Below are 12430 nucleotides of genomic sequence, written 5' to 3' on the forward strand. Positions count from 1 at the left end.
TTGATATCATTATTTAATCACATTGGAATCGAAACTGGGAATCGAAAAGAATCGGAATCGATAAGCAGAACGGAATCGGAATCGGAATTGATAAAATTCAAACAATACCCAACCCTACAGTTGTGAGCAATCCACTGCAAGGGCAATAAAATAATCAAATAGTGAGAAAGGATAAAAATCTATTCAACTAATCAACATTTTATGTATTCATTTATTAAATAAATGAAAGTTTATTCAAAGCTCTGAAAGTACAATTTTTTTTTGCTGTGTTCCCTTTTGTTTCTGTAACTAAATGGACTTTAAAATGCACTTTAAAACAGTGATAAAGGTTAGTCTGAGTGAACACAAAGACACAAATGTTTCGATCAGGTCCTCTTCACATTTACACCAGCCTTGAATATTCTGGCCCAAGTCTAGTCTGGAAAACAGTCTGGTTTTAATAAAGAGGTCTGCAGACATACTGATATGACCTTACACACCTGTTCTCTTCAACAAGTTTCTAGCAGGGGCCAGAAAACTTGCAAAGGAACAAACATTTTCAGAGGAATTATTAGATTTTAACAGTTTCATTGTAAATTGTTAAATGAATAGTTCAAAAATGCAAATTTGCTGAAAATGTACTGAGGCAAACCAAGATGTTGATTAGTTTGTTTCTTCATGAGAACAGATTTGAAGAAATTTAGCATCACATCACTTACTGAATAATGGATCCTCTGCAGTGAATGGGTGCCGTCAGAATGAGAGTCCAAACAACTGATAAAAACATCACAATAATCCACAAGTAATGCACACAACTCCAGTCCATCAATTAATGTCTTGTGAAGTGAAAATCTGTGTGTCTATAAGAAACAAATCCATCATTAAGGCGATTTTTTAACAGTCTATAATTCATAATAACACTTCCTCCACAAAATCAGGGTGTTGTTTCTTACAAACACACAGCTTAGAGGGCTCCAGACAGCGACCAAAAACATTAATTTACGAGTGAAGTTTTTGCTGAGTTTGCCACTGGCGACTAGAGAAATGTACATGTTATGATTTTAAAATTAGCATGTAATGACTTTTTTCTGATTGTTTTGCGATCACATCTTTTGTTATGTTGATGTGATAAACTGAGACGATGCGCATCAAAGTTTTAGTGGAAAAAAGAGTTTCAAACAGTCCTCATCTCTACGGTTCTGGTGGCAGGAGAGAGCGGAGATGCGTGAAGTAAAAGTGCAGAAAAGCAGTGTCTATTTAGTGCACAACTTCAACAAACTACAACAGGTAAAGCTGTCAGCTGTGTGGACTTTAGCAATATTGTTAACAGTTCTCATTTATAATCGATACTGATATGGCTTCTTGTTATGAAGATCTTTAGTCTAAATGTTATGTGTTCTGTTAATGTGTGAAGTTCATATTATTTGTAGCGCACTTGCCGTCCAATAATCGCAGTAAGCTTTGTGCTCTGTATACCTTTTTAGTAAACAATGTATCAGCTTTAAAATTCTGTCAAATTCATAACGAAATGTAAACAATAAATAAGTTTTGACGCTCTTTAACGTGGCATGAGCTATCGCTTTAGTGCCTTGCTTCAGGCGGCACGTGAACCCATCATATCTTTCTCTTTACTTCTATAGTACGAAATAAACATGAATGGACATAAAAATGTATTTTATAAGATACAGTACATCTTACTGAAATGCCTCATGAAATGCTCATTCAGTGTTTCAAACTGCGGAAAACGAATAAAGCTTTTAAACAACGCCACGTAACAATACATTTTCCTCATAACTATTGGGTGTCCAAGCTCATCAGTCAGCTAGAAAAATAACTATAAAGAGGAGCATTTTGCTAAATTTATGCACTATATTGCATATTCATATTTTTACTTAACCTGGTGGCATGATAAGAAAGAATGCAAGGAGCTAAAGGTAAAATTCAACAGCTCCTATGTAACAACTAATGAAGAAAAACAGGCTGGATGTGTGCAAAACATAGGCCTATGACAACATTTATGGGATGCATTGATTAGGAGCCCAAACTACACTCAAGGGCCAAGTGATGCAGATATAGTTATGGTCTGTGATATTGGCACAGATTCTTTGTAATAATCAATTCTGTGTGACTGAATATTGTTCTGAAGTTGGAAAAGACATTTAGTTCCCACTTTAAATTAATCTTAGTACCCAGGGCATCTACAAGATGGATTAAAATACTGATAAAGACAAGAAAAAATGAGACATAAACACATGACAGTATGGCTGAAATGTTAAGTGTTAAAAAATAAATAAAACGTTTATTCTGTGGCACCTAAAAAAATATTTTGGCGCCTAATTTTGTTTCTTATAGGAGCCAATGGCTCCTTAATTGATTTTTTTGTCTGGAGCCCTGGCTTATCACTTACAAGAAATTAACTGAATAAATGAGACACGTTTTACCTTTTAATCAGGGACAACACAAGCAAACTCTTCTGTTCATTCTCATCATCAATTTCCCTTTTTTTGAATGACACTGTGTCCTCATCCACAGGAGTTAGCAATCTGCTGTCTCATCAAATTTTTTGAGAATGAGTATTTGTCTACAGCTGAATCATTTGCATTGGATAAGATGCAATCAAATATGTGGACCTAAATGTATTTGAGATAACTAGTGTATCTGAACTATTGTCAGACAAGTCTTGAACATGCTCACTCCAGTCTGGATCTCAGCGTGCTGTTGAACTCACCGCTGAGTTCTCTGATGTATCGAGCAGCACAAAAATGTCATCAATATCAATTGAGGGGCCTAAAAAATGATTGACTTTCTGCTAGGTGTTTCTGCACCTTACAAGCAAAACTGTAGTGTTATAAGCGAATTTTGTTTACTTGAAAATAATAACTCTGTCTCATATGTTGGCTGCATATGTCATTGAGAATGTGTCATTTCAGAAAAGCAACCATTATAAAACTAACTGTTATTCCTTGTGAGGTGTACATTTTTGTAATTTCTTTCTTACTTTGGAATATAATTGTTATTTTCTTAAATGAGGCAGCCTCAGTGACATATGCGGCCAACAAATGCAATCCACAATACAATCTCAGAAGACACCACAGCACCTGCTGATGCATTTAAAGGGGTCCTATTATGCTTTTTCACTTTTTCAACTTTAGTTAGTCTGTAATGTTGCTGTTTGAGCATAAAAAATATCTGCAAAGTTACAAAGCTCAAAGTCCACTTCAAAAGGAGATATTTTATTTAACAGAAATCACTTTTCAAAAACTACAATGAATGACTCGTTTGGACTACAACGCATATTTTCCGGGAGTTGTGATATCACAAATATCGACGAATGGGACGAGACCTGGTTGAGCTGCACTAGAGAAGGCACCGAGTGTTATCACTATGTCGGAGACACGCTAGCTTTCCCAAGGCAGACGAACTTAGAGTGGTTACAATCATCTGGGTTTAAATCGCACTCAAATTGATTTGATTTTGATGCAATATTTACACTGAAGCTCGCATAACATATCATGACATTTCCTGACCAGGCGCCGAGTGCTGCCAATCACAACACACACTGGCCCAGCTAACCAATCACAGCACATTTCGTATTTCAGAAGGCGGGCCTTCATTTGATACAGGAACTATTCGAGCCGTTCATGCCAGACTGGGGAGAGAGGTGTTGTAATAATTTAAAATATGTGGAAAATAATGTGTTTTTCGAACAACCTAGTATGAGAGCCTGTTCTTGTACACCCCCAAAACAAAATCAAGACTTTGTAAAAGAGCATAATAGGACCCCTTTAAGTCACTTACTGTGATTTCAAGTTACATTTGATCAGTTTATGTGTTTATGGAAGTTGAACCCATGACCTTAGCATTGCCATTAGTGCTATGCTCACTTAGAAAAGCTACATTAAAATCTTAAATGAGGTCTACGACAAAAGTTTTGCATTAGAATAGTTGACACAAAACAAAACAAAAAATTATTCAACTTTTACATACTTATTCAAAAGCCATGCAACACACTTATTTAAGGAACAGACAAAAAAAAACGAGTAAGAATTACTTTCGCCTTTAGTCGTGATTTGTGTCAATAAGAGTAAAACTGTAAAATGCAGCAGTTTGTACCTGGAGCAACATATTTTAGGTTTTACATTCTCACATTTTTCCCATGAGACCAGATAAACAGCTGCTTAAATGTAAGCCAGATCGGGACTGAGTTTTCAGCAGTTTGTGAATGAGCGTTGTAGCTGTCACAGGTAAAGATGTATTTTCTTTCTAAATGTCAGACGAATCCAATCTGAGTTATATTAAAAATTGTCCTGGCCCCTCCAAGCCTTTCAATGGGGGTAAGCGGAAACTGCCGGAACGGATTCCACGTATGACAGTCAGCAAAAGTGAGAAAAAAGTGTTTATTATGTTTGAAATATGGATATTTATCTTACAAAAAAGCATGGATTCGCTACAGGAGGCCTTTATTCACCCCCCGGAGCCATGTGTTTTATTATGGATGCGCGCACTTTATTTAACGTCTTCTGAACTGTTGACAACCAACACCCGCTTACCCCCATTGAAAGGCTTGGAGGGGCCAGGACAATTTTTTATATAACTCAGATTGGATTTGTCTGAAAGAAAAAAGTCATATACACCTAGGATGCTTTGAGGGTGAGTAAAACACAGGCTAATTTTCATTCAGGCTAATTTGGGTGAACACACCCTTTAAACGTTAAGACATCAGTTGAAGTGTGATTCTTTTAATCAGAAGAAAACTTTCAAGAGCTGTTATAAGCGTCATGTTAAAGAGTTGGACAAAGCCCTGCGCATGTAGAGCTAAATGAGTTTGTCAGTTCAGTGAGGGACATCAAGCCGACTGCTGGAAACGACGCTCATTAGCGCCGCTCCTCAGAGCTCCAGTGATCTGTGTTTTCATACCCTGCACAACTTGAAGGGAATTTGAGCTGCCATCCTGATCTCTCCCTAAATATCTCCTTCTGAGAACGCTGTGGGTAAATAATTCATACTTTATGCTGATGGAAATTCAGTACCCCTTATAGGTGCTAAACTGTAGCAATATAAAACAGACAGTGCACCGAATCTGATCAGCGCAGGAAGGTAATTTCTATCGGTGCCATAGGGATCAGTTTGACGCAGCTCCAAACAGTGAGCAAGTCCCGGCGAACTGTTGCCAGGGACCAAACAGATGCTTTTATCTGATCATCCCTCATTATGGTGTGTGTATGTGTATGTGTTTGTAAGGCCAAATGATAGATGCCGTCATTGTGTCTGGTTCCTATTTACAAAGCAATGGAATTTGCTATGATGAATGTTCACTCTTGTGCAATTAATTCTTTCATTTTGACAGTACCGGACGGATGTATAGATATTCTTCATACTGGTTAAATGAGCTCAAAATAAACACGTCATCCACACAAATCTCACTAGAGGCACGTTTGAAATGTGTGCTGTTTTGAAATATTGTAAATACTGCTGTGAGGCTTCTGTGAAGATGTTTTGACATGCAGCACTTGAAATGTTTAAGCCTGCAGTGGACGTGCGATTTCGAGGCAGTAGGTTTGTTGTCTCAGTTTATGCATGATTCACATGGAGTGCAAAGCAGTAATCAATCAAATTATGTCCCTTTGCTGCTGAAAAGAGATTCTGGAGTTTTTATTATCTATTGAAGTCAAACTGGGGACCGTTTTTTTACAAGACAAGCTACACTGTTAAACCATCTTTCCCAAATGAATGTCCCGTGGGTACGGTTTTTGTGAAGGTCACTAGGACATGTCCCAAGTAACTCTTAAGTGGTCCTCATTAATAATTTGTACAACTAATGGATGGGTCAATGATGTGACACTCATGTTTTGGACTGAATCTATTAATTTATTTGAAAATACATTAATAATGCAATTCATGCCTACAATGGCTTGAATATACCTCTTCTATGATGAGGATGTTTCTGAAGTCTTTTGATATTTTTAGGGGGCATAAAGTCTAAATTGTTAGGACGATACAACACTGTCCTGCCCTAATAATGAGGATGTCGTAACTGCTTCAATGCTAATTATTATTTGAAAAACTTGTCAGGAAATATCAGCTAATTTGACCTTTTAGTAAAAAGGCAAGGTTAGTTTAGGTTGTGAAATGTCACCTTGTAAGACTCTCCAAAAATGTCATATTTATGAATTTATAATTAATTTTATTTGTTGAAAAAAAATTTTTACTTTATAAATATTTTAAATACATTTTAAATAGCGATTGTGCAAAAAAGTCTATTTTCCGTTGTCTATTTTCAGTAGTGTAGATGTGTAAAGCACAACTGACACAGAAGTTGGTCAACTTGGCGAATTGACTAACTTTTGTGCAAGGGGAGCTTTTTTTGAACACCTAATGGCATGGATTTCCTTTTAAAAAGACTGGATTTTGTAAATGTGACCGCCCCTGAAAGTCACAATGAAATGGTAGTGACAGATCTTCCATCCTGTGATGGAAATTATGGGATTATTGAAAAAGAAAAAAACAAAGGGTGAGGACTTAGTTCTGTGCATTGGTTGTTGGTTGATTTTGAGATGAACACAAGTTTGCAGGGGCAGGGTTTAAGAAAATTGAATGATTGGAGTCCTGAAAACAGAAAGAAATAAAGAAACATATGCACAAATGAAGATCAATAACATGCATTTTAAAAATGTCAATTTGTGCTGACTCAAAGATATGGAAAGATATTCTGCAACAGGATAAAAAAAATTGAATATTGCAACTTTTTATCTCACAAACGTTCTTCTCGCAAAAAGACAAAAAGTCAGAATTGCAAAATATAAAGTCAGAATTTGTGAGAAATAAACTTGCAATCCTAAGAAAGGAACTGTAAGATGAAAAGTCGCAATCACTTTTTTTATTTTTTATTCTGTGGCAGAAACAAGTTTCCATATCTTTAAGCCAGCCTGAAATTAACATTTTCTAAATTGCAATATGTAAACTCACAATTCAGAGGGGGAAAAAATACAGAATTGCAAGAAAAAAGTCTGAATTCTGAGTTTGTAGTCTGAGTTTATATCTTGGAATTCTGACAGAATTGTAAAAAAAAAAATATTGTGACATTAAACCTTGCATAAGCGCTTAGGATTCCTGGTTTTCACCCAGGTGGCCCGGGTTCGACTCCCGGTATGGGAAGGTGGGCTCCTTAGGGGGGAAGTCGTGGCCTAATGGTTAGAGAGTCGAACTCGTAACCCAAAGGTTGCAAGTTCCGAGTCTCGAGTCCGGCAGGAATTGTAGGTGGGGGCAGTGAATAACTATTGCTCTCTTCCACCTTCAATACCACAACTGAGGTGCCCTTGAGCAAGGCACCGAACCCCCAACTGCTCCCCGGGCGCCACAGCATAAATGGCTGCCCACTGCTCCGGATGTGTGTGTTCACGGTGTGTGTGTCTTCATTGCTGTGTATGTGCGCACTTAGGATGGGTTAAATGCAGAGCACTAATTCCTAGTATGGGTAACCATACTTGGCCACATGTCACTTCATAACTTTTAATCCCATGGTGGAAACAAGCATTCGTACGCATTTATTCAAAGTGGAAGGAAAATATATTGTTGCATCTTATCTTATTTATCAACAAGCCTGGTGTTCATTTACAGGGGTTTCGGGATTATTTGAAAAGTGGGGGGAGATTAGCTACTGCTAATGTGAGCATGTGTTGTGTCCTGCAGGGGGAGCTGCTGAGCCCGTGTCGCTGTAGTGGTTCTGTTCGCTGCACTCATGAGCCCTGTCTTATTAAGTGGATTAGTGAGAGAGGATCCTGGAGCTGTGAACTCTGCTACTACAAATACCAAGTCATCGCCATCAGCACCAAGAACCCGCTACAGGTAACTCACGGCCTGCCTGGGCTTATGTGGATTTAGTACAAAAGTGCAAAAGTATTATTTATTATTTTATTTCATATACTTCATTCTCCTACTCAAAATACCTAAAAGAGAGGGGTCTAATGCCTCAGTCACACAGATAGGATAGAGTGGGTTAGAGCTTAGTCTGACATTATGAATTTTTAGATGTCAGAACACTTGAGCACTGAGGATCATATTATTCCTGGTTGGCTCATTTTGAGTCAAAAAAAGACCAATTCAATGATTTGTTTACTTGAGACTTGATCAGCCCGGATCATTGGATAAGTGTGTTGTGAACTGGGGCAATCGAATCAGTTGAATTCACAAATAAATCATTAAATGTGATTTATGAATCAGTTAATTGAAAGAAGTTCAATGAATGATTTGTTCATCAATCAGACATTGTTTATCAGGGCTCAGAGCATGTCTCAAATTATTTACTTCAAAATAACAATCCATTTTTTTTTATGTAGTGGAGGTACCCATATGCAAATGTGAAATATGTACATACAATTTCCATATATGAAATATATTGTCATATGAAGTAAAAACACATGAAACCTGTTAGAAACTTGAACAATTTCATATATACATACATATATATATATACATATATATATGTGTGTGTGTGTGTATATAAAACTAATTAATTAGATTAAAGCATTAAAGCAACAGCCCTAATATATATATATATATATATATATATATAAACAAACATGTTTCATTCCTGTACACCACATGGCCAAAAGTGTGTGGACACCTGAACACGACACCCACATGTATTTGTTGAGCAAAACCATGGGCATTTAATTTCAAAACCATGGGCATTAAGGCATCAGTCCTTTCTTCCACTCTTCTGGCAAGGCTAGACGGCGGCTGCGGGAACATTGCTCTCATTCAGACACCTGAGCATCAGTGAGGTCAGACATTGATTTTATATGATGGGGCCTGGCTCACAGTCATCCCAAAGGTGTTCAGCGAGTTTCAGCTTTTGTGAAGGCCAGCCAAGTTCTTCTGTACAAGAGTCAGTAAATCTTTTCCTCATGGATCCCGCTTTGTGCAGAGAGCATTGTTTTGTTGGGAAAGAAAATAATAAGTCCCATTTTTTGGATATTGGACTGAATCAGAAAACACATTCATTTGAAGGTGATGTTCACAAACTTTGGCCATATAGTGCATCTTGGGTTACCATGTATGAAATATGAATATGGTAGTCATTGAGCACCTTGATATAGCCATATGAACACTGTGCATTGCAGTGTTAATTTCGTTGACGAATAATTTTCGTCATAATGTTCGTCAACGACATTTTTTTCACTGACGACAACGAGACGATGACGAACTAAAACTCTTTTTGAATGACAAAAACTATGCCGAAAATATATGGACATTTTCGTCAACCACTCTTCTGGCAAGGCTAGACGGCGGCTGCGGGAACATTGCTCTCATTCAGACACCTGAGCATCAGTGAGGTCAGACATTGATTTTATATGATGGGGCCTGGCTCACAGTCATCCCAAAGGTGTTCAGCGAGTTTCAGCTTTTGTGAAGGCCAGCCAAGTTCTTCTGTACAAGAGTCAGTAAATCTTTTCCTCATGGATCCCGCTTTGTGCAGAGAGCATTGTTTTGTTGGGAAAGAAAATAATAAGTCCCATTTTTTGGATATTGGACTGAATCAGAAAACACATTCATTTGAAGGTGATGTTCACAAACTTTGGCCATATAGTGCATCTTGGGTTACCATGTATGAAATATGAATATGGTAGTCATTGAGCACCATGATATAGCCATATGAACACTGTGCATTGCAGTGTTAATTTCGTTGACGAATAATTTCCGTCATAATGTTCGTGAACGACATTTTTTTCACTGACGACAACGAGACAATGACGAACTAAAACTCTTTTTGAATGACAAAAACTATGCCGAAAATATATGGACATTTTCGTCAACTAATAAAAACGAGACGAAAATGTTTGGGAGGGACAATTTGGGAAGAGATTCATTCAATTTCAGAACGAATCTGCTGCGTGGTTAGGAGGTTAGATACGTACATGAACCAGCGGGACATAAGCTAAAATACACTTGCTGCACGCCACATAAAACGTTCAAAAATGTCAATATGTTGGAGTAAGAGAAGAGCAGACATATAGATAAATCTGACGACGCAGACACTGAAACATACACACGGAAAGCGCGTCTCACAGCATGCGAGTACTCTTTCGCGTTGCATGAATGGAGAATTACACACAAAATGATGTAGAATGGTCAGTTTTGACGAGTATTCACGTAAAAACAGTTGATTACGTCTTAAGTGAACATAAACAGTAGGGAGAACATGTATCAGGACATTGCATCCGTGCATTCGGTTTTAAAGGTACAGCAGCCTAATTTAGTTGCTATTGTCAGAGTCATTGATGTTAATCAAGCAACAAAAGAAACACAGAAAATCACGCATTGCTCTTGACTGAAACACTTTAGTAGCCCTAAAGATTAATCTAAATTTATTTATAGAAATAAATGTCTGCTTGAAAGAATGAAGAATATGGTAAACAAGCTGCTATAAAGAATGCATAATAGCCTGTATAACCATTGGTATTTTATTAAAACGAAGACCATGTTCTTGTTCCATGCATGTTGTGTGTCACAGCAGTTAAATCAGTGTCTATCATGATAAAACCTCAATATCAAAACTATATAATGAGTTTGGAAATTTTGGAGAAATGCTTAATAAATGCACTGTAACTAAACCCATTAGATTTTAGCCGACTAAATTTACTGTAGATTTAGTCGACTAAAATCTTATGACATTTATTCGACTAAAACTAGACTAAAATTAAAAACAATTCAGATGACTAAAATATGACAAACTAAATGCCATTTTAGTCAAAAGACTATGACTAAAACTAAATCAAAATTTGCTGTCAAAATTAACACTGGTGCATTGTACCACCACAATACTGAGAGCAGTAGCACTGTGTTTATCTTATTCCTTTCATACTGTGTTAGCTCAAGTAGTTTATATGCTTGTCTGGGTTCAAAGCTTCTGCTCTCACTGATTTTACTTTGTCTTTTTTTGATTTTCTTTTGATCTGACCTTCAGATGATAAATAGGCATTTTTTTCTTTGTTTTAGCTATTTTAAAGGTGCACTACAGAACGTTGGCCTTTATATTGCCATTTGTGGTTGAAACATAAAATTACAAATTACTCACAGAGTTGTTTTAGAGTTGTTTTACATTAGTTGTGCTTTTCTATGGTTGATTTGCCTATGATTAGATCTGTCATTCTGCATCAAGATCAGCTAGAAGAATGTCTACAGGGCATATGTGAAAAAATATGTAGCGTGAGCAAGTAGCCAGACCATTTTTTGGTAATGGATATGAAGTAAACCTGAAATTTAAAAACCGCCCAAATTGCTCAGTCATTTTTGTACGTTTACCATAGTGAATTGGGGTAAGGCAAGAACAGAGTTTTGAAAACTGATATTTTTAAGTACTTAATCAATAATGGAATTGTATTCATTTTTACATCAAAGATCTTCCCTAGTGCTAATAATCAAGCGAATCAATCAATCAATGCTGTTCAAAAGTTTGGGTTTGGTAAGATTTTTTAAATGTTTTTGAAAGAAGTCTTTTCTGCTCAACAAGACCGCATTTTTTTGATCCAAAGTACAGAAAAACAGTAATATTGTGAAATATTATTGTAACTGAAAATTGTAAAACTCTTTTCTATGTGAATATATTGTGAAATATAATTTATTCCTGTGATGAAAAGCTGAACTTTCAGCAGTCTTCAGTGTCATTCTAATCAATCTAAATCATTCTAATATGCTGATTTGCTGTTCAAGACACATTTCTTATTATTATCAGCGTTGAAAACAGTTGTGCTGCTTCATATTTTTGTGTAAACAAAGATACATTGTTTTTCTAGAATTCTTTGATGAATATAAAGTTAAAAAAGAAGCATTTATTTGAAATAGAAATATTTTGTAGCATTGTCTTTAATGTCACTTATGATCAACGTAATGCATCCTTGCTGAAGTATTCAATTTTTTTTTTATTCTTACTGAGCACAAACTTTTGAACAGTACTGTACCTTATTATATTATCGTTCTATATTATTATGACTGAAGTCACTTATATTATCTTTTGACTGTATTTTGCAGTGACTTGTTTTTCATGTGTGCTAAAATGTGATACTGGTACTGTACTATCTATTAGTTTATATTTTTTGTGTCTCCAGTGGCAGGCCATCTCGTTGACAGTGATAGAGAAAGTACAGATAGCTGCAGCTGTTCTGGGTTCTATGTTCCTGATAGCCAGTATCTCCTGGCTGGTCTGGTCCTCCCTCAGCCCCTCGGCCAAGTGGCAACGGCAGGACCTGCTCTTCCAGATCTGTTATGGCATGTACGGCTTCATGGACCTGGTGTGCATCGGTAGGTTATCGGATGCTCAATAACTACAGCCACCTGGCTCAGCAAAACCAACGCTGTGTTTTTTTCATGTTTGTTTTTTACCGGCCTGAGAGTGTCAGACAATGTCTGTGGGTGGGGGTGGGGGGGGGGGGGGGGCACACTGGGCTCCCTG

At 36.9% G+C, this 12430-nt stretch overlaps 1 protein-coding gene across 1 annotated transcript in view; it reads left to right on the forward strand.

Moving 5' to 3' along the window:
• The window catches only part of LOC107556712 (E3 ubiquitin-protein ligase MARCH4), a 56868-nt gene that overhangs the window by 15624 nt on the left and 28814 nt on the right, over window positions 1-12430 (forward strand). The window contains exons 2-3 of the mRNA XM_016239897.1: window positions 7669-7824; window positions 12087-12279. Coding sequence (XP_016095383.1) covers window positions 7669-7824; window positions 12087-12279 — 349 coding nt within the window. The remainder of the gene's footprint in view (window positions 1-7668; window positions 7825-12086; window positions 12280-12430) is intronic.

The sequence above is a fragment of the Sinocyclocheilus grahami genome, unplaced genomic scaffold, assembly GCF_001515645.1.
Source record: "Sinocyclocheilus grahami isolate Dianchi unplaced genomic scaffold, SAMN03320097.WGS_v1.1 scaffold576.1, whole genome shotgun sequence".
In the NCBI taxonomy this organism is placed as follows: domain Eukaryota; kingdom Metazoa; phylum Chordata; class Actinopteri; order Cypriniformes; family Cyprinidae; genus Sinocyclocheilus; species Sinocyclocheilus grahami.